General features: G+C 44.9%; 1 protein-coding gene across 1 annotated transcript in view; it reads left to right on the top strand.

The window, feature by feature from the left end:
* Positions 1–23,594, top strand: part of XRRA1 (X-ray radiation resistance associated 1) — a 58,819-nt gene that overhangs the window by 19,873 nt on the left and 15,352 nt on the right. Inside the window, exons 8-11 of the mRNA XM_045816222.2 lie at positions 3,709–3,842; positions 15,449–15,577; positions 16,245–16,462; positions 20,877–20,917. Coding sequence (XP_045672178.2) covers positions 3,709–3,842; positions 15,449–15,577; positions 16,245–16,462; positions 20,877–20,917 — 522 coding nt within the window. The remainder of the gene's footprint in view (positions 1–3,708; positions 3,843–15,448; positions 15,578–16,244; positions 16,463–20,876; positions 20,918–23,594) is intronic.

Here is a 23,594-nt window from a genome sequence, read left to right as displayed (position 1 = left end):
ACTATGATTTGGAACAGGAGGTATCCTCAGATTTGTCAGGGAAGCAGAGCTCTTGAAAGTCCAATGAAACAGAGAAAGTGTAAATTGACAACAACTGGTATAATTTTTTGCTATGTTAAAAAAAACATTGTGTGCTAGATTTTAGTGTAAACAGTGGGAAACAGATTCCAGATGCTAGAGATACGGGTAGCCATTTCCTTTACCTACAGGCCTGGGAGCTTCTTATGAACTTCCGTTCTTTTTGTTATTTTACTTTTTTAAAAAAGTAGTTATTTGTGTGTGTCATGCATTGTCATGTGTCGTGCCAGGCGTCTTGTCTTCCTCACCCCTACTATTTCAAATCCCTATTTCAAGTGCATGGGCCCTGGGGAGGGGACACGACTATAGGCTCTGACCCCACAGCTGACTAGCTTGGATCTACTGATGGATCATGATTGACTTAGATGCCCTACGTCTTTTCTTTTTTTTTTAAGATTTTATTTATTTATTCGACAGAGATAGAGACAGCCAGTGAGAGAGGGAACACAAGCAGGGGGAGTGGGAGAGGAAGAAGCAGGCTCCCAGCAGAGGAGCCTGATGTGGGGCTCGATCCCGAAACGCCGGGATCACGCCCTGAGCCGAAGGCAGACGCTTAACGACTGAGCCACCCAGGCGCCCCTAGATGCCCTACGTATTAGTTTGATAGCTTCTGATAAAGATTATTTATCCAGCAGACCCAGCCTTACCCAAAGGAATTTATTTACATAAGAGAGCAGACCAAAGTCACGATGTCGAATATAAATGAGAAGAGGAAATCTCTTGGCTAATCATTTGTTCCTATCTCTGTGATTTACAAGGTCTCTCTAAGAAAAAGCATAAAACTGTCAAAAGTCCTGAATTTGCAGTTCACAGTAATGAATACTTCGATGTGTAATAAAACTTGATATGACTCAGCAGATGCAGGTTAGGAATCTTTTGTTCTTGTTTGCCAGAAAGGCTGCCATCCGAGCAGTAGAATTCTTCAGCAGTCAATTTAGAAAAACTTAACTTTGCCATGATTTGATTTTCTGTATACCGGTCTGGAAAAGGCTCAGCTGGAACCCTACCCTGAGAGTCAGGAGACCTTGTTTCTTGTCTTGGTGCTGCCACTATTTTGACATAGCTCCTTGGCCACATCACTTCCTTTCTCTAGGACTTAAGCATCCCCCTCTGCAAATTCTCCGTCAGCTGTGAAGTTCTGTGACCTGCGATTCTAAGACTATTCATTTCTTTAAGCTGCCCTTAATTCTGTGGAGAGCAGATTTGGCCCCAACATTAAGTAGCCAAACCAGCTAGGACAAGGGTCAGCAAACTTCTTCCGTAAAGTGAATGTTTGAAGCTTAGTGGTCTGTATGGTCATAACCAGTCACAACTGTCATAACTAGTCAACTCTGCTGTTACCGAAGGAAAACAACCACAGATAACTATGTAAACAAACAAGCATGGCTGTGTTCCAATAAAACTCGATGATGCCGAAATTAGAATTTCACATAATTTTCACATAGTAATCTTCACTTGATCTTTTTTCAACCATTTAAAAGTGTAAACATTATTCTTAGCCCACAGGCCACACAAAACAGGCAGCAGGATGGACATGGAGGAGAGGTGTTAGTTTACCAACTCCCGAGCTAGCACACTGATGAAACAGCGCAGTGTGGTTGGAATGGAAAGCGAAACACACTAGAGTAGTGATAGAGGAGCCTGGAGAGGTAGGAGAAGAGAGACTGTGGGAAGCCTTGGAAGCCTCACTAAGGAGTTTGAAGTATCCAGTGGATGATAGGTATAGCTGCTGCTTGAAGCATGAGTTGAAGGGAGCAGTATGAGAGATATTAAGGAGACAGGATCATAGGTCTTATTGACTGCCCACATATGGGTACGAGGGAGAGGATTTTCCCCACCTTTACCTATAATTATCGAGCCAGCTTTCTAGGTCTTCCTCCTTAAAGGTTTCTCTCTTGGCCCCTGCCAAGTGGAATCACCCCTTTGTGTGAACTCTCAAAACTTGGAATTTGCTGATGGCAGCATGAAATCAACACTCCTTTGGTGCTTGGCACCTTTCACGGCCTCCCCAGTCTTATCAAACCCTTTTTTATACCACGGACTCTAGTCATACCCAAACTATTTGCAATTCTTAGGGCAATGTAGGCTACCTCCTGTCTCCCAGCTGCACTGCCTGTCTTTTTGCCTTTAACAATTTGGTGAATACCAACTAGTCTCTGAGGACAGCTCAAGTGTCACCTGCTGTGGGAGGCCTGCTGGATCCTCTGGCAGAGCGGACTATTCCTGTCTTTGTGCCGCCATTGGTCTGTGTTCAGACCTCTATGCCAGCAGCATTGCTACTTAGTAGACACATATATGTGTCTAGCTGACCAGCTAGGCTGTGAGCTAGCAGAGGACAGACTGGTACAGAGTGAGCCTTCAGCATATGGTCCTTGAACGAAGAGATGGTTATAATGATGACAGCCAGCATTACCTAAGTACTTACTATGTGGCAGACTCATGCTAAAGGTTTTATTTACATAATATCTCATAAGAATTCATTATTTCTACTTTATAGAAGCTCAGGTTAGGAAATTTGCCCAAATCACACATTTGGCCAGTATTTAAACTCGGGTCTACAGGACCCATCAATTGATTACTAGAGTGGAGTCAGACCAAATCCAGTCCTTCTCTGGCAGTGCCCTACAGCCATTTGTTTTTGTGTCTGACTGACGTGTAACACTGATGTGGTCAGCCGGCTGGGTAACATCCCGAAATGTCCCGATTCAATAGGTTTCGGTGAGTGTGTGTGGATAGAGGGGGAGGAAAGGAAGCCGACTTATACGTGAGAGCTAAAGTGAGTGTCTAGAGAGGCCCAAAAGAGAAAGAATAAAGATTGGGTTGATATCATTTATCCCAATTGTCTTTGTCTTTGTAGATAGAAACTCAGTTTCCTGGCTGGCCCCTGACCCAGTCAACTATCTCATGAATCTAGGTGGCCAGTTAGAAGTGGTCGATAGTGACAGTTTGGGTCATTGCCCTCCTAAGCCAGTTCATTTCAGCTGATTTTTTATATGCACCTACTGTGTACCAGGTCCTCCGCTAGGTTACAAGGATATAGTGATACAGTAGCATGGCCCTTGACCAGGGAGTTTATGGTCTAGCCTACCATTGCGTGCCAGGACTATGCTAGGCACATCCATGCACCAACATCCCTATTCCTCGGATGTGTACCCACCTATCAGGCACCTGGTTGACCATGAGAAGTATCCTAGGTAAAGTACTCAAATTCAGGGGAGAGAGAGATTCCATCTGGCTGGGAAATTAGGAAAGGATTTATAAGGAGGCAGCTTTTGAGTTGGCCTTCTGGGCCTTAGATTCAGATACATGGAGAGTGAAAAGCTCTCCTGGTTGAGTGAAAAGCTCAAGCAAAGCTTTCTAGGTAGGGTGGTGCAGGGAATGGGGAAGGAGTCTGGTCAGCACCAGAGGATAAATCAAGATTTACAGAGGAGCTAAGGCTAGCAAATAGGCCAGGCACTGACTATGGTAGGCCTTGAATGTTCATCCAGAGAGTCAAGAAGGTTTTAGGCTTATGAGTGATGGGGTTGCCTAGAAGGTTAAAAAAAAAAGGAGTTAGCTCCCACCTCGTGTATGAGCGTCATTGTCATGCCTAGTACTTCTGTTCTCCCATCTTTTATCTTTGTACCATAGTTCCTGGACCTTTCCTTCAACAGCCTGACTACAGAGGCCATCTGTGATCTGGGGATTCTGCCACACCTCCGTGTCCTGCTCCTTACAGGCAACGGGCTCACCTCCCTGCCACCCAATTTGGCTGTCACAGAACAGTAAGTTCTACATCCTAGGGTCCGTCCCATGTGTTCCCTCATGAACTTTTGGGTGCAAGTATGCAAGGAAATAGCCCAGAGCAGCTCAGAAGTGCTATGAAGACAGGCTATGAGTGCTCAAACCAGGGAAAATGCTGCCTACTAAAGCTCCTAGGAAAGGCAGTCATGGGAGCAGGGCCCCGAAGAATGATTAGGCCTCAGACGGGTGTCTTCACACCCTGCTGGGCTGTTAGGAGACACTCAGGTATCTAGCAAGTCACTCTCCCTGTCTCTGATTGGTCGTTGGTAAATTATGGCTGTTGCTCTTGCCACGCTATTCCCCTTCACAAACCTACTAAGCTTTGTATGTTCCCATTCTGCACCTTGGTTCAGGCTATGCCTTCGGACGAGAATGTATAATAACGCTAATGCCATATACATCGTGCTTACTATGTGCCAGACACTGTTCGCAGCACTAAATACGTATTAACTCATTTAATTCTCAAAGCAGCCCTATGAAGTAGGTGTTCTATTATTATCCATGTTTTATAGATGAGGAAATTGAGGCACAGTTATGTTAAATAACTGCCGATAAGTGACTGAGCCAGAATTTAACGAAGTCCATCTGACTCCAAAGACCATGCTTATGACCATTATGTTTTCCTCTTATGTGGATTCTGCATGTTTTCAAGGGTCTGCTCAGACCCTCCTCCTTTCCCTATCAGAAGCCTTCCCTGACTGCTTTAGACCATACTTCTTCCTTCCTTCTCTAAGCATCTGTTGCATTTAATGTTTTCCCTCTTACTTTAGAAGTTTATATGTTCCATTGTGACTTTGTCTCATAAATATGTAAATATATGGAAATAGATAGATAAATGGAAGAGAGTCTCCCAAAAGGATCGCGAGCACTATAAGGACAGAGGCTCTGTCTTCGCCATCTTTGCTCTGAAGCACCTGGATGAGGATCCAGTGCTTTTGCACAAGTACGTATTCAGTGGAAGTTAGCCAGTTTAGAGATGGTGAAGGCGAAAGTCATGGTGAACGTTTGTTGTGATGATGGCAGATGTGATGGAGTTTATAGTGATGAGAGTGGTTGGTTAGTTACCCAAGGGGTTTGGATAATAGTAATGATCATTACATTAGGGAATTCATTAGGCTCCTTTTGTTTGCAAGTGACAGCAGTCAGCTCAAACTAGCTTATCCAAAAAGGGAATTTACGGCCACCTGAGTGGCTCAGTCAGTTGAGCATCGTCTCTTGGTTTTGGCTCAGGTCATGGTCTTGGGGTCATGGGATCAAGCCCACATTGGGGTCTGCACTCAGTGGAGAGTCTGCTTAAGAATTTGCTTCCTCTCCCTCCACCCACGTGCGTTCTCTTTCTCTCTCGCAAATAAAGAAATAAATCTTAAAAAAACAAAACAGAAAGGGAATGTATTGGCTTATGTACTGTGAAGTCCAAAAGTCCTAATTGGACGCTGCGTTTGCCGATGGCTGGACACAGGCGCACAGGATGTTGTCAGGGCTCTGCGTGCATCTCAGTGTATTTCTGAAGCATGTGTGTAACCTCTGTCTCGTCTTTCTCTCGGTCACTTTCTCAGGCACATGCACACATCTTTTTTCCCTCGGTGTTGGCTTCATCTTCGGCAGGCTTTCTCTATGACCAGACATACGTTGGTCAGGGTCTAGTCGGGAATAAAAAACCATTTGAGGTATTGCAAATTGAGGGGAGTTAATTATTTTTCATGGGGAGAGATAATAGTTGGCATTTTATTATGGAAAATTTCAAACACACATAGAAGTAGAGTCAATGGCAAAATGAACTTCCATGTACCTGTCACCTAACAATTATTGACTGACAGTTCGGAGGTCACAGCCAATCCTTCATCTATACCCCACCACACCCAACCTTATTCCTTTTTTTTTAAGGTTTTATTTATTTATTTGACAGAGAGATCGAGCAAGAGAGCACAAGCTAGGGGAGTGCCAGAGGGAGAGGGAGAAGCAAGCTGTCCCCACTGAGCAGGGAGCCTGACATGGGCCTCAATCCCAGGACCCTGGGATCATGACCTGAGTTGAAGGCAGACCCTTAGCCTACTGAGCCACCCAGCCCCCCCTTCAATTATTCTTAAGAAAAATCTCAGACATATCCGGCTATAAATGAGTACAGCAGATTTGCGTAGTTTCACCTGTAAATAATCCAGTGTATACCTCTAAAAGATAAGGACTCTTGAAAAAAAATCATAATCAGAGTACCTTTATTCTATTTATTAGCAACAATAAATAGAGGGAATTGGTTACATAGGCGGTGACAGGGCTGGGAGAGCAAGAAGGAAGAAGGTGGATACCCAGAGATCAGGTGCCCCCACACTCCTGGACTGGGGCGCACGAGCCTGTCCCTGCTGCTGGGCTTTTACAGAGCTTGCTGCTGTGGTTCCAGATCGGCCACAGGTGCGCCGCTCAGTCAGGGCTGGAACCTCCACCGGCACGGATGCCGGTGCTGCAGTGCTGCTGCCGCCAGCACGCTCCAGAAACCAAATGAGAGAACTGCTTCTCCCCCTGTGCTGGCCTTCCGGGCTCACCAGTCCCTCGCTTGGCAGGATCTCACTGGAAGCCAGTTGGAAAGGTGGTCTGGGAAGTGTAGCTCAGCAGTGGCCCCGGCCCCTTATAATGCATAGCAGAGCAGGGAGGAAAGGAATAAAGTTCAAGAGCAAACAGGCAGATGACTGGTGCTTCCCAACCCTTGGAAACCCAGCATCTCCTCTCCTTCTCTCCATGTTTAATTTCCTTACAACACTAGCAACCACGATATGCTTTCATTTTTCATGAAGGTTCCTTCATGGAAGGTTTCCTCTTCCACGAAGACTTTCACCGTCTTCTAGAAAGGGATGAGACACCATTCCATCGATCATTGTATCCATTTCTGGATGATATTATTTTCTCTTCTAAAGCAATCACAATGCCATGTGGATATTTTATAACCTAAAAACTAAGTTGCAAAGTCATTCACCACTAGCAATTTACACACACATAACAAGCAGGGAAGAAAATATACATATTTGCTATGATAATCTCTTCTTACCTGATCAGGAGGCCATCGTACATATTTATGAATCCTTCTTCTATCACCTACTTAATGTTTCCTTCTCCCTTATCTAGCACCTTGGCTGTTTGGGCTCTTTAACTGGCATGATACCCTAAATGATCATTCCTGAAGGATCAGAGTTATGAATGCTTTTTTATTGGGTTGTGGTAGTCTTCTATTAATGCTTTTTAAAATTTTGGTGATATGTACATAACATAAAATTTACCATCTGAACCATTAAAAAAAATTTTTTTTTAAATAATCTCTGTACCCAACATGGGGCTCAAACTCACGACCCTGAGATCAAGAGTCAGGTGTTCTACTGACTGAACCAGCCAGGCGTCCCCTATATTAACTATTTTTAAATGTACAGTGACATTCACATAAGTACCTTCACATTATTGTCCTACCATCACCACCATCCGTCTTCAGAACTCTTTTCATCTTGCAAAAATTCCATTAACTTTGACTAATGGACATGACACTTCTAAGAGGAACACCTTATAATTCCCTGGATTCCAGTCATATTTCTTTTTGTCCTCAAGGTATAACCGCAATCATACCTACTTTTGATAATCAGTATCAATCACCCAGCCAATATAGTAAGCTCCTCTTTTTCTGTCTATTGGTTTAGTGGCTTGAGGAACCCAAGTGGCCAGTAGCAATCTCAACTTCTAGTTAAGAGGAAGTATTCTTTGTGTCCCCTGTAAAAGTATTCCTCCCTAGGCAACTAAGGTCCCTACTTGCAGGAGTGGAAACAAAAATTCTGCAACTGGATGATTGTAAGAAGATCTGTTCTCAATTCTTTCCATTAAGTCCTAGATCTTACGTTCTGGTTATGAGAAAAATAGCATCAGTATTGGTTGCTGGTTTTTGTGAAACCTTATCCTATAAGTAGTCGGAGCCCCAACAGCACAGAGGGTAGTCTCTTAGCTGGTGCAATAAATAAGTTGTTAAAAAACCACTTTACCAGGGCGCCTGGGTGGCACAGCGGTTAAGTGTCTGCCTTCGGCTCAGGGCGTGATCCCGGCGATCTGGGATCGAGCCCCACATCAGGCTCTTCTGCTATGAGCCTGCTTCTTCCTCTCCCACTCCCCCTGCTTGTGTTCCCTCTCTCGCTGGCTGTCTCTATCTCTGTCAAATAAATAAAATCTTAAAAAAAAAAAAAACCACTTTACCTTCTACATGATGGGGTACATGGTAAAAAAGTGAATCCCATGTTTATGGGCTCATTATTACACGTATTTGCTATCAGATGTGTTCCATGGGTAGAAGCAGTGTTATGTGAGGTACCAGGGTAAAGAAGAAGACATTCTATAAGTCCCCAGATGGTGATGCTGGTAGACTATCAGGGAATGTAAATCTATTTCCAAAATACGTGTTTATTCTGTTAAGGAAAATAAATCACTGCTCGTCTTATGAAGGAAGGTGCTCACTGTAGTCCTCCTCCCACTAGACGGCTGGCTGATTCTTTCAGAAATGATGCCATGTTAGGGGCTCAACATTGGCTTCTGCTATGGCGGTGTGGGTACTCAGCAGGGGCGGTAGCCAGATCTGCTCTGGTGAGGGGATGTGTGTAACCTCCATGCCTGTGCTAAGGCCATTTTGTAAGCACTAGGGTATCCGAGGAGAGAGGCCAACTGACTCCATGGAATGGGTCATCTTGTCCACCTGGTCATTGAGAGTCTCCTCTAAAGTGGGTAGCCTTTGGGAAGCATTCACATGGGAGGCAAATAATCCTCATCCATTCTGACGGGTCCTTTCACATAGTTTCCCCTTACACCTCCCTGTCAACAGTTTTACATTATTTTTTTTCCAAACTTGGACTGTTTAGCTAAACCATCAGCCACTGCCCATGAATCAGCATAAACCACACAAACAGATATATTGCTCTACGTTTTACCTATTGGGAGGATTTCTCTTCCCTTGTCTTTCAGAGTCACCCCCGTATAAAGTTGTAATACTGTAACAGTCTATCTTTAACATCAGCATTTCATGCACAATCATTTGTAAACCCAGCTAAGGGGTTTTCTCCTACCTCAGCGGCTCATAGAACCTTAGTTGTGCGTTTATGGAGAGGTAACAGTACCGCGGGAGTAGGCATCATAGGAATCTGAGCCATAGTCCTTCACACGATTTTTCCACGTCCTTCACACGACTTGCTTGAGCTGGATCTCCCGTGTTGCTTTCACTTGGTGAGGGAATTCTGCTGCACATTCAGGTCACGATGAGCCGGCCAGGTCGCCTGGTCACTTCGTGTTCCTGTGATCAGCTGTTCAGTCTTCATCAACATGGGGTAGTAAGCCAGAAACTATTTTTCAAAAGGAAAATAGTTATCCACAGAATAGGGCATAACTCTGGGGTGCCTGGGTGGCTCAGTTGGTTAAGCGTCTGACTTCAGCTCAGGTCATGATCTCGGGGTGCTGGGATGAAGCCCTGCGTCGGGCTCCCCACTCGGCAGGGAGTCTGTTTGTCCCCTCCCTCTCCCTCTCCCTCTGCTCCTCCCCCTGCTTGTGCTGGCTCTCTCAAATAAAAAAAGAATAGGGCATAACTTTACTCCAAAATTATTCTGCAGGGGTGTCTGGCTGGCTCAGTTGGAAGAGCGTTTGACTCTAGATCGTGGGGTCATGAGTTCGTGCCCCATGCGGGGTGTAGACATTACTTAAAAAAAAAAACTTAAAAAATAATTCTGCAATTGGGCCCTATAAAAGGCTCCGTTCATAGAGAGACCACATAATCTATCCATCTAACTAGGACAAACTCGAGAGGGAAAAGGAACACTATTAATTATTTTGGTGAAAACCCAGAGTGTCCTTGAAAACCAGGATGTGTGGTAACCCTGTACTATACAGCACACCTATTTGCCTTAGACATTTAGAGCATGGTTGGACTTGCTGAGTCATATTGCCCAACGCCTTTGGCTAATGACATAAGGCCCAGAGAGCAGCTTGCACTGCAGTTAGACCCCACACAAAACTGGCATCCTCATGGGATACTCAGTAAATGGATCAGAACAGCACAAATATTTGATACATTGCTTCCCAAGTCCAAAACGGCCAACAAAGTTGCTTTGTGCCTTTTTCTTAAGTAAGAGGTGGTGCAAGGGGAAGGATTATGTCTTTCACATTGGAGGTGTATCCCAGCATGCTCCCAGATACCTGGCCATCAAGAAAATTAATCAAGGTGGTAGGTAGTTTCTTGAATTTTTGTGGGGTTTCCCTCCATCCTCGGACACACATGCATCTTCCTAAATCATCTGAGTATTTGCAACTTCCTGCTCATCAGGTCCAATCAACCTGAGGTTCTGTGCAGTACTGAAACAGATGTGTAATAGATGATGACGGGCTGCAAGAGGCGATGCGGCCCTGAGAGAGGAGGGCAGAGATGTACTGTTGTCCCCATCAGGCAAAAGCAGACTGCTCCTGGCAGTTCTTGTTCATCGGTAAAGAGAAAGAAACATTTGATGGGTCCTAAGCTGTATCCCGCGTGCCAGGGGCTGTGTTGATGTACTGGAGTAAGAAGAGTCCACACGTGGGGCAGCAGCGAAACTGGAGTCCCCACGTGATTAAGTCTGCAGTAATGTGTAGTCATTCTTCATGATCTGTCTTCTACACAAGCCAAATAAACAAGTTAAGCAGGAATATCATAAGACTCGATATCCTTTTATCTTTATTGTCTTTAGTGATGGCAGTAATCTCTGTAATTACCTCAGGGATACAGAATAACTTTAGGCTTGCGGTTCTAGAAGCAGATTTCCTAGGGCTTCAATTTGTCCCTTCCTTCTAGAAAGTCCTTACTTTGTTGGTCAGGAAACAAATGTGGTTATTCTGTCAGTTGCTCGGTATGTCCATTCTAATTATATATTCAGGAACTGGGGAGATAACCACAAAGTAGGCTGATGACTTCACTGGGTTCATTCACAGGCTAAATTTCCGTTCTTCCGTAATCCCCTACTTGGAGTGATAGACCACCATACCTTTCATATCCACAGACAGCACCGATGGCAGATATTGTCTAGTAATCCTTCAAAGGCCTCGTTTAGGACTGTCTGATAGAATTTTCTGCAGTGTTGGCAGTGTTCTATATCTGCATTGTCCAATATGGTAGCCACCTGAGATATGAGCAGTGTGACTGAAGAACTGAAATTTTGTTTTTATTTAAGTTTAATTGTTTTTAATTTAAATGTGAATAGGAAACGATAAGAGGCTGTGACTCTCCCTTTGGGCAACCCAAATCATTTTTATTCTCCCCAGCTCTAGATATTTTTTTGATTGTATAGTTTATGCATAATTATTTGAAGCTAGGCTTCAGTCTCTGCTAGTTCACACCTCCCCCTAGGATTTAGTCCTTACAGCAGGGGCAGTTTATCAGGAATCCCCGTCTCTGGTGCACCCTGGACTCTTGCCCCTAGACTAGCAAGGCTGTCAGAATCTCTGCTCAGCATCTCAGCCTCTCTGCCATTTCTGGAGTCATCAGGTAGCCCTAGGGGAAAAGAGACCCCAAATGTTGCAAGATCGCCTTTGATTTCCTTCTTTTTCCAAATCTTAGCGCCTTAATTTCTCACAGCTTGTTAGTTCCCAGATGCCTTAAAGAAAATTGTTTTTAATATATATATTTTGTCTGCATTTTCTAGTTTATACTCAAGGGAGAGTTGGCCCACATTATTTAGTCTGCAATACCATAAACCTTTCCATTTATTTTGGCCAGGTGCCTAGGGGCACTCAGTATGGAACCATTTTAAACTAAACTAAACTAGCTGGATATTCTCTGAGCCACTCCGATGATACAAATTTGGCCTACAGTTTTGCAAGAGGACCAGTCTGCCCTCCCCTTCCCTTCTTTTCATTCCGTGGCAGTTTTTCCCTAGCTGTGGGATGAGGAGCGCGGGTTTAATGCTAGTTCTCGCTCTCCTGAGTGTAGGATCCTGTGTTTGTGTAGGGGGTCTCCAATTACATGCTGTTTCAACAAGATCAGCAAGAGTCTAAAAGGCAAATGTGCCTCCTTGTGCTTGGTTTCTGTCTCTGGATTTTTAGATTTTGGCATACTACAGCTTTACTGTCTTCACATCTTCTTGTATGTTTTTTAAATGATGGATCTTTTTTCTTTTTAGGTTTTATTCGTCATTTTAGTTGTTTTCAGTGGGAAGCCTTGTTGCATAAAGTAAGGCAAGTCTCCACCCCTAGGTATTTCTATTTCCTTATATATAAGATGGGGAGAATAAATGTACTCCTACTTACATCAGAGCATTGGTTGAAATAACTGTGCTTTGAAAGCTATGCGGCTGCAAACAAGTATTACTGTTATTTTCGTCCCACTTGTCTGTCCACATTCAAAATGTTCTGTGGATTCCTCTTCTTCTGCCAACCCCTTCAGTGTTGATGGTCCTCAGTTGTCCACTCTCGACCCACTGTTTTTCTTAGTTTTTATCTTCTTTTTTTGTGGTTTCATCCTTTCCCAAGTCTTCTTTATATCTCTACTTCACATCCATCTTCTGAGCTACGAGCCCATATATTTTACTCCATCATACCGAAGTCATCACACACATGCCCGTGCCGAGATCTCCCCCTCCTGTGTCCCTGGCCTCAGGGACCGGAGCTGCTGTCCATCAACTGTGCAGTTGTCCGAGTGAGAAACGTGGGCATCAGCCTGCATTCTTCCCTCCCTCACCCTGCACAGCCATTCAGTAACCAGAGGCTATGAATTGTGCTTCCTGAATGTTTCTCAACCTTGACCCTTTCTGTTCCCTCCTGTTTAGTCTGGCCGCAGCCCATCAACACAGCCCCTGCTACTTGGGATACAGCTATGGACCTGTCACATTTTTCTTTCTCTTTATCGCCTCCCAACCCACCCTCTTGACCATCAGCCAGAGGGATGTTTCTAAAAGGCACCTCTGATTCCATCACCACCCTGCTCGACGCCCTTCAGCAGCTTGTTCTAAAGATAAACACCATTAACATTGATCACAAGGCTTTTCATGACCTGACTCTGCCTGCTTCTGCGTCCTCCTTTCTCTTCACTTTTTTCCATTTCACCACATACCTCATCTATTCAGAACTATTTGTGTCTCCATTTCTGGATAGATCACATGACTGTCTGGGCGAGTTAGGGGGATCATATCCGACCTACTCCATCATCGGCCTGCCCTATTACCTGTTTGGATCGGCATCTGAGACATTGGGTCTCCCATGAGGCCTATTCCCCGTTCCCCTTGGACCCCTCTCAGGCTTGACCAGCACGGAGCAGAGGGGGATGGTTACCTTCTATTTTCTAACCACTGTTTTCCTTAAAATGCCACCTAAAGGAACGCCAGCTTTTTTAGCCGCCATATCATAAGTCCTCTTTTACTCACGCGAGTGGGGAAGCTACATCTCCCACATCCTGTGTCTGCGTGGTGCGTTTTCTAGATCTTACCACAGAAGCTGACCTAACATTTTCATGGACATTAGAGCTTGCTAAGTTTCATCTGTTTTACTGCAGCTCTTTATCCAGTCTGTTCAGCAATATTTTTAGCCTCATGCAAAGTCTTACAATGTAAAATAAAAGAAATCCTCTTTCATCATGTAGATAGAGGAACTGACCAGGACCAGACATGCTCAACACCAGCTAGAAATCACCCAGCAAGCCAAGCAGCAGAAGCACCAGAACCAGAGGCCAGGGCTGCTGACCCCCATTCCCAAGCTGCTTTTTTTTTTTTTTTAATTTTATTTATTTGTTTGACAGAGATAGAGACAGCCAGCGAGAGAGGGAACACAAGCAGGGGGAGTGGGAGAGGAAGAAGCAGGCTCCTAGTGGAGGAGCCTGATGTGGGGCTCGATCCCATAACGCCGGGATCACGCCCTGAGCCGAAGGCAGACGCTTAACCGCTGTGCCACCCAGGCGCCCCTCCGAAGCTGCTTCTAATACCACATCCCAATTCCCATTCCTGAATCCAGTCACTGGGGCATACTCTTAGCTTCTAAAAAAATTAGTCAAATCTCTCGTATTTTAAATGGTATTAATTCCTTTTGCCAAGAGAAGGTATAATAAAAATAGCATCACTCTGAACAGCTGGAAACCTCAGCCTCTCCATACAATAGTCTCCTGCCACTTCAAAGAGCTCTTCTCCCAAAACTGCCACGGGAAGGACCCAGTGGGAGAGCCTAATGCTTTCCTCTGAAGCCTTGCATCTTGTCCTCCTTACCCACCTATTGACTACCTCCCTATTTTAAGACATCTGTTTTCGAGACAAAATGAAGCTTTTTATATGTTATAATTAGGGTGAAACTTTTAAAAGGCAAAACACTGCAACTTGTCACGAGAGACAGGACAGAGCCAGCTTCTCAGACATTACGGGGTGTAAGAGGAATTTTTTGAAGGCTTATTTTTTAGCTCTTCCACATCTGACTGACGTAAAAAAGAGATTGGCCAATTAATTATAAATCAACAGAGCTGCTGTGCACCCTCCTGTAATTGCTTTCAGGTAGAAATTAAAAATTTACTGCATGAAAGTCGGTCCTTTCAGGAGAGGAAAAGAGTCATCTGTGACCTTCAAATACCATGAACTAAAGGGCTTCTTTCCTTCTTGGTTGAGTGTTTTGAGTGTTTATTTGGGTGTGTGGAGGGGAGAGAGTTGGAGGGAGGAATGGAAACATGATTTGACTCATCTGCCTTTGCGCACTTAAAAAGAATTTCCTAGGGGCCCCTGACTGACTCAGTTGGTAGAGCACGTGACTCTTGATCTTGGGGTTGTAGGTTTGAGCCCCGTATTGGGTGTAGAGATGACGTAAAAAAACAAAATCTTTTAAAAAAAAGTTGAAAAAAAAAAAAAAGAATTACCTAGGTCTCATCCACCTGGGGACCTGAATGTGAGGCCGCATTAATGGTAGTACCTAAAATGCCACCACTTCCTGCCCCACCTGTGTGATTCAGGATCTCAGCCCACTAAATTCCACTCTCTGGTGTTTCTGGGACTCCTCAGAGAGTCTGAGTTTTAAAAGAAACTTCTCAACTCCCTACTGATGTGTGCATTTATTAAGTCGCTTTAGAGGAGAGCCTCACTGCAGCCAGCCTACCTTACGCCACATGAACCAAAGCTGTGGTCCATGCCAAGGGCTCTATCTTCTGATGCTTCCATGGTTACCAATCCTTGGGGTGGTGCAGCATACCCAGGAGTCTGATCTGACCCAAAATTGTGCAGTATTCTTTCTGCAGAATGTTTTCCCTCAACCTGGTCATACTTCGTTCTCTCTGGTATGTTCCGTGAGCATTACTATTGCCCCCCCTCCGTCCTACCCCAACCCAGTCTCACTGAGTCTGTCTGTGAACGTGTGCAACCTTTCTCCATAGAGAAGACTGATTTGGGGAAGGGGTCAGTTGGGGAAGGAATTACACCTTCTGGTCCCTCTCTGCAGGGACGTCTCAGGGGCACTAGAGAAGTTCCCAAGCTGGTTATGCCTCTTGATGGATTCCCAGTCCTCCATCTCTATTCCTATCCCCATTCCTCCTTCCTGGGGATGGTGGAGTGTGTCCCCTGCCCTTGCTCACTACGCAGGATCCTTGCGCTCACAGGGAAGCATCTGTAACATCACTGACAAGCAGGAGGTATATCCTGAGGTTCCCGGCGCTGGAGACACTGATGCTGGATGACAACAAGCTCTCCAGCCCCAACTGCTTTGCCAGCCTGGCCGGGCTCAGAAGGTAAAGCTACAGTCCCCTCTCTGCAGGGCCCCCTAGCACCCCCAGCCTGGCCCACACCCTGAGTGCTGCTTGGGAATCCAGAAGGCCTGGGCTTAAATCCCAGCTGTGCGGCCATGGGTGATTCACTTCTCCCTCTGAGCTTTAGCTCAGCCATTAAAGTGGGGCATCAGCAGGACATCTCTGATCAAGTGACTGGATTAGAAGCGACAAAGAGAAAGGGGGGTAAAAAGAGATATTACCAGAGACAGGCTCCTGACTCCTGAGAGAGGGGACAGAAAAAAAAACTCGGAATCAGAAAGATAAGGTTAACTGCCGAATTCTACCTATTTGATTAAAGTAATGAAAATGCTGGCATTTAAGTGGTTAAGCTTTAGATTTCTGGAAAATTTACTTTGGATTCAACTACCATTTACTGAATACTACTTTGTGCTGGGCCATTTACATTGTCTTATTAATCTTCACAGGAACCTTGAAAGGTTAATGAATTATTATCCCCATTTTAGAGATAGGGATATTGAGGCCCAGAGAGGTTAAGTCACTGGCTCAAGGTCACACCAGAGGAGTAAGTGCCAAGCCTGAATCCATGTTCTTTTCCTAAAGTTGCTTGGAAAATGCGCCTGAGGTATCATTATTGCTGTGATTCTGTATTCACTTTCCTTAATTGAAGACTGAAGAAGTTAAGCCTGGACCAAAACAGGATTTTCCGGATCCCGTACCTACAGCAGTGTCAGCTCCGCGACGGGTCAGGGGACTGGGTTGGAGGCAGGGGGAGTGCCCAGAAAGAGCCCCATTCCATGCGACAGCCCAAGTCGTGGATGTTTGAGGCCTCAGACGAGCAACCAGATTATACCGTACTGCCCATGAAAAAGGATGTTGACCGGACAGGTGAGTGATGCCCCTTGTTCCAGAGACTCAAACCCCATGGTGGGAATAAACTTCTGACAGCTTATTCTGAAAGTCTGGGGCTCCCCGAGGCGCTGCTGCGCCGAAGCTGCGGGGCCTGGGAAGGTGGAGGCTGCCCGTGAATTATTTCAGTGACTTCCTAACTGATTCTCTGTTAAGATGCTTTTAAAATCCAATTAAAAGTAGATTTTTAAAAATCTCAAATAATAAGAAACGCAGAAGTAAGGCTTTCCAGAGATGGGTAATTCTGGGGTGCGTTGATATTCTCAAGGGATTCAGGTTCTTTCCATCCTCTCTTCTGCCATCCTTGGCCTGCTTGCTTGTCCTTTAGGTCGCAAGATTACTACCATGGTGCCAAGAACTGTATCCGAATGGCAGCATTAGAGGCAGAAGAGGATATAGAAATGTCCCCTTTATTATAAAGCAAAATCTCTTTAATACATGAAGTCTATTTCTGGATTATATATTCTGCTTTACTGATCTAGTTATCTGTTACTGTGCCAATATCACAATGGGTTTTCTTAATATTTATTTATTTGTTTATTTATTTATTTATTTTAAGATTTTATTTATTTATGTGACAGAGAGACAGCCAGCGAGAGAGGGAACACAAGCAGGGGGAGTGGGAGAGGAAGAAGCAGGCTCCTAGCGGAGGAGCCCGATGTGGGGCTCGATCCCGGAACACCGGGATCACGCCCTGAGCCGAAGGCAGACGCTTAACAACTGCGTTACCCAGGCGCGCCCTTAATATTTATTTTAAATATAGAAATAACCAACCTAAAATAAACACTATTACTGTGCCAATATCACAGTGGGTTTTCTTAATATTTATTTTAAATTGAGAAATAACCAACCTAAAGTAAACATACAGAAATATTGTGTACAGCTTGAATTTTTACATGCATGCATACATCCTTTTAACCACCACCCGTATTACAACGTAGAACGTTTCCAGCATCCCATGTGGGATCCTCTTGATCAGTACCTCCTCCAAGAATAATCACCGTTCTGACTTCTCTCACCAGCGACAGGTTTTGCCTGATTCGAAAGTTATGAATATGGAATTTTACGGCATGTGCTCTTTTGTGTCTGATTCATTTCACTCAACATCATGTCTGCCCGACTCACTCGTGTTGTTGCGTATATTGGTAGTTCACTCTTCTTCATTTTCTTATGTATTCCAAGTTATTTACCCTTTTTTACTGTTGATAGACATTTTGGGTTTTTTTGGTTTGAGGCTGTTATGGATAAAGCTACTATGACTATTCTTTTATATCTTTTAGTGGACTTAAGCACTCGTTTCTATTGGATATATACCCAGGAATGGAACTGCTGGGTCATAGAGTATAAAAGTATGTTTCACATTGGGGCGCGTGGGTGGCTCAGCCGGTTAAGCGTCTGCCTTGGCTCGGCTCATGATCCCAGGGTCCTAGGATCGAGTCCCACATTGGGCTCCCTGCCCAGCAGGGATCCTGCTTCTCCCTCTCCTCCCTGCTTGTGCTCTCTCTACCTCCATCTATCTGTCTCTCTCAAATAATCTTAAAAAAAAAAAAAGTATGTTTCACATTCGTAAAAACTGCCAAGTACCTTTCCAATGCAGTTGTACAGTTTTCATCCCCATATTAATGAAAGAGATTTCATTTCCAGTTGCTCCATATCCTCATAAACACTTGGTAATGTCAGTCTTTTTTTTTTTTTTTTAAGATTTTATTTATTTATTCGACAGAGATAGAGACAGCCAGCGAGAGAGGGAACACAAGCAGGGGGAGTGGGAGAGGAAGAAGCAGGCTCATAGCTGAGGAGCCTGATGTGGGGCTCGATCCCATAACGCCGGGATCACGCCCTGAGCCGAAGGCAGACGCTTAACCATTAACCGCTGTGCCACCCAGGCACCCCAATGTCAGTCTTTTTAATTCTACCTGTTTTGGGTAGGTATGTAGTGGTTTCTCATTGTGGTTTTAATTTGCATTTCTTAAGTGACTAATGATCTTAGGTACCTTGCATATGTTTATTGCTCACTTTGACATCCTCTTGGAAGTACCCATTCAAGTCTTTTGCCTGTATTTAAATTGAGTTATATATCCTTTTCTTGTTGGTTCTTTTGAGTTCTTTATATGTGCTGGGTACAATCCTTTGTAGATCTATATATTACAAAAATCTTTTCGCAGTCTGTAGCTTGTTTTCTCCTGTTCTTAATGATGAATTTTAATGAATAAAAGTTCTTGATTTTGATGAATGAAAGTTCAGTTCAATCTTGTATGGTTAGTGCTTTTTATTTCCTGTTCAAGAATTTTTTGTCTACTTCAAGCCATGAAGATATTTTCCTATATTTTCTTCTGGAAGCTTGATTGTTTTAGTTTTTACATTTTCATCTATGATCCGTCTAGATGTTCTGTATATGATGTGAAGGAGAGTCAAAGTTTACTTTTTTATATGGATATCTAATCGACTCAGTACTACTTGTTGAAAAGACTATGTCCTTTTCTGCGCTGAGTTGTAAGAGAGGTATTATGGTAAGGTGGGCTCTGTACATATCTAAATTATTGTAGCTTTAGGGGCGCTTGGGTGGCTCAGTTCTTTGAGCATCCGACTCTTGATTTTGGCTCAGGTCATGATCTCAGGGTCATGAGATCGAGCCCCACATGGGGCTCTCCGCTCGGCATGAGCCTGCTTGGGATGCTCTCTCTCCCTGTCCCTCTGCCCCTGCCCCCACCCCGCTCATGCGCAGGCACGCGCGCACTCTCTCTCAAAAAGAAATTACTGTAGCTTTGTAATACATTTTGAGAACTGATAGTAGAGTTCTGTAGCTGCATTGTTGTTCTTAAAAATTGCTACAGCTATTATAAAGCCTTTGCATTTGCACATATAAATTTTAGAATCAGCTTGTCAGTTTCCACACAAAATCCTGCTGGGATTTTGATTAGAACTGCACTGATCAGGGCACCTGTGTGGCTCAGTCAGTTAAGCATCTGACTCTTGATTTTGGTTGAGGTTATGATCTCAGGGTTGTGAGATTAGGCTTGGCACTGGGTGTGGAGACTGCTTAAGATTCTCTCTCTCCCTTGTCCTCTGCCCCTCCTCCCCTCCCTCGTTCTCTCTCTCTCAAAAAATAAAAATAAAAGATAAAAGAATTATATTGATCCTATAGACCAATTTGGAGAGAATTGACATCTTTACAATATTGAGTTTTCTAATTCATTAAAATAACATAGCCCACCGTGTTTTAGGTCTTTTAAAATTGTTCTCATCTGTGCTTTGTAGTCTTCAGTGGTGAGGTCTTGCATATCTTTCATTAGATTTGTTCTTAAGTATTTGGTCTTTTTCCGTGCTATTGTCAATGAACTGCCTTTTTATATTACATTTCCACTTGTTTGTTGCTAGTACGTAGAAATTTTGAACTTGCATCCAATAACCTTTCTAACCTGAGATTATAGGGAGAGGATATACGTTCAGGCAGCGTATACCGTGGCTCATCTTTCTAGATGTGGGGGCTGTCTCCCCAGGGGATCACTCTTCATCAGCCACACTGGCAACCATGGCCCATCCTCTTGCGAACCCCTACTTTGTCCCTTGTACAAACCTATCCTCCAGTCCTTTCCAGATGCTTGTCATAGGAGAAGTGATTTGGGCCATGTGATGCTCCACCCCTATTATTGTTTACTTTGCTTTCATGTAACTTTGATCAGTATAATGTCATTAACGTGTGGAAGGGGTCCTATCGGTCAGGGCAGTGGTGAGTAGTGCCTGCACAGGATCCAGTCCAAGAAGATGCTTTGATTTATGGTTGAACTCAGATGTTTATTGGCTCATCTCATTCCAGTGATGCCAAGAATGAAATCACTCCATAGCCTCTTCCTTACAACCGTGCTGCTGGATATTCTTAGTATCTCTGAGAATTCACTGTCTTAATATATTCTACTTCTACAAGCATTAACAGAGAGTACTTTCAAATCCTTTGCCAGAAGATCTCTTATATACATTTCTGTCTTCTACGACAGCTTGTTGCCTTTTCTGATCAATACTGTCTGCCCGCCCAGTAGTACTGAGGCTAAAAGAGCTTGCATGTTGCAAAGTCAGAAGGAAGGTCAAGGTGGCCGAAATGTAGTGAGTGAAGGACAGAGCGGCGTGAGGTAAGACTGGAGAAGTAGGTGGGAGCCAGATCAGGCAAGACCTCAGAGGCCTGGCCCAGGAGTTTTGACCTTATTCTAAGTGCAACTCACTACCTGACAGGTATCCCAGCCAGCTCCTCTTCCCAGTTAGCGTTAGAGATGAGGACCACTGAGAATCCTGCTGGGGGTCACCCTCCTGTACACGGTGGATGAGAGACCCAGACCCCAGCCTCTCTGGGGGCAGTCAGTACCCTCACCAACCTTTGTTCTGTTTCTCTTTGTTTCAGAGGTTGTGTTCTCATCTTACCCTGGATTTTCAACCTCAGAGGTAGGAACTGCCTGTTTTATATTTGTGTCCTTAAGTTAAAACGTTAATTTTAAAAAATAAAAGTAAGCTATTGAAGCCATGAGAGGCATTTATATGTATCACACTGAAGAAGCCCGTTCATTGAGCAGATATTTACCAAGTACCTACCACGTGCCCGGCACTGCATTGACCTATGAACATGCAGTGGCAATCTCGACAGTCAGGTCCCTGACCTCACACCGCACACAAGCTCGCTTTCACTGTTCTCAGATGTGTGCAGTAGGAATGGTTGCTGCCTTAAGTGATCAAGCTGGCATTGAAGTGAGGCTGCCACCAAAATGGAGCCTTGGGGCTCCCTAGTAAGAGCCCCCAAAAGCTAGACTGATCTTTGCCAAATACACCACCATCTAGGGTCTAATCCTTGGTGTCACATGTTTAGATGCTTGATTTTTGTCTGGACAGAAAATTGGTTTTTCTCTCAAGGTTAGACACTTACTAACCGAGCTCACGAGGACTGATGCACTATTGATTTCTTCATTTACAATAAGAAGTACAGGTACATGTTTAGCTAGCCTGCTTCCTCGAGAGGTACAGTACACTCCCTTCCTGCGGATAAAGCTGGATGAGAAATTGTATCAATTAACTATTGCCACATGACCAACCACCCCAACAATTACGGACTTGAAGCAATAGCAATTTATTATTTCTCACAATTATTTGGGCTGGTTAGGTGTTCCACTGGTTTTGTCAGGGCTCATTCATGCAGCTGGCTGGCTCTCTCTCGGGGGCCCGGGTTCATGGTCAGCTGGTATGGCTTGGCATCTATACGGAGTCTTTTTATCATAGACTTCCTTACGGCATGGTGGCCTTAGGGTTCCAAGAGGGCAAGAGTGAATTGCAAGGCTCTGGAATTCAAATGGTGACACTTCTCCCACATTCTGTTAGTCAAAGCAAGGCCTAAGTGTGACAGGGCAGTACAATTCTGACACTAGCCACCTGGAGATAGCACAGACCCCACAAGTGAAGGGCACACTGCCCAGCAAGACTGCCCTCACTTTAGACACCAGCTGCAAGTTTGGGGGTCCCCAAGCCATCCGCACTTACGACAAACTGGCTATTAATTCTGGAGTTCACACAACCTTCTCCGGCTCAGTAATTTACTAGAGCGACTCATAGAACTCAGGAAAGCACTATCCTTATGATCACAGTTTTACTGTAAGGGTACAAATCAGGACCAAACAAATGAAAAGAGATCTAATGTGAGGTCTGGGAGGGTCCCAAATGCAGAGCTCTGGGTGTGTCACCCTCCCAGCAGCACATCTGATGTGTTCACCAATCAGGAAGCTCAATCAAGCCTCAGTGTCCCGAGCTTTCTTTGGAGTTTCATTACATACGCACGACTGATTGAACCATTGGCCACAGGATTGAGTTTATAATCTCTAGCCCCTCCCTCCCCTCCCCAGAGGTCTGGCTGGCTCAGAACCCCAACTCTCTCAGGTATGACCAGCCCCCAGCCTGCGTCTCATTAGCATAAGCCCAGGGCTCATGAATAACAAAGGCATTCCTATCACTCTGGAAGTTCCAAGAGTTTTGAAAGCTCAATGCTGAAAAGCTGGGACGGAGAGCAGACGAATTCTTCCTTATACAACAGCCAGTCTAGTTTCAAGGGCATAGAGATACAGATGTCACCTCTGAATGAGAGGAGCACCAAGGTCACCCTGCCGAAGGGCATGCATATGGCATAGAGGGGCTTGTGGTTAAACAGTCTGCCCCAAAAGGCAGAGATAATCGGTGGGCTGTTCAGCGCTCAGACCCCAGCTCTCCGGCACCTGAGCGTGTAGAGACAGTGTGTTAGGCGGTTGGGACTTGTGCTGGCCTCTTTCTGTTCAAGTCAGGTGTGTATCCCTCATGCCCTCAGATCAGGACACTCACGCCCCCGGACAGTGCTAGATACCCCTGAGCCTTACGCTCTGGCTCTTTCCTTTCTGTGCTGCAGTCTAACTGGCCCCCTCGGGTCACACAGCCTCGCTGCAGATAGGGGTTTGCGGGGTGGAGGTGACTGCCTTGCCGACTGTCGCCGCTTTCCGCTGTGGCCCCTGCCAGGGCTGCCTTTGGTTTGCCTGGAGAGGGGGGTCAGAGACGTCCCCAGGCACCGTCACTGGGTTTTGTTTTATTCTCATCCACGACTCACCTGTCCCACTTGTGTGCGTGTACGAGTTGGACCCTAGGAGGGCACGAAATACTGGGCTCCGAGTAGGTGCTCCGCCAATGTTCACTGAATGAACAAGTGACATTTAAGTGACTTGCTCAAGATTACACAGCAATTAATGGAGCTTAGAACAGAATCTAGTTCATCTGAACCCAGTTATTAGCCTGGCATCTACCCTGTAATTTCCTCTGGTCCCATCTAACTCAAGGAATCAGTGAGTGAACCGAGTCAGGCATGGTTAATCCAGTACCTTCTATTTTCTGCTTAATGGAACATGTTGATCCTGAGGCAGGCTGGGCTGTGCTGACAAACCATGACCCCGCAAGCGATCCAGGTGCACCAGGTCACATTCAGGCCGGAAGGCCTGCTTAGAGTCATCCAGGACCTAGCTATTGATTTATCCTGGACTGAAGAGCCTCCACTGTAGGACGTGTGCTAGCCCATCAGACCAGCTACTCGAGGCTCAGGGCCTCGTGCTCTCCATCTCCC

This window comes from Ursus americanus, chromosome 16 (assembly GCF_024610735.1).
Source record: "Ursus americanus isolate L20-20 chromosome 16, mUrsAme1.1.p, whole genome shotgun sequence".
NCBI classification, from domain to species: Eukaryota; Metazoa; Chordata; class Mammalia; order Carnivora; family Ursidae; genus Ursus; species Ursus americanus.
Note: the sequence above shows the minus strand (reverse complement) of the source record. Positions and strands in the feature narration are given on the sequence as shown.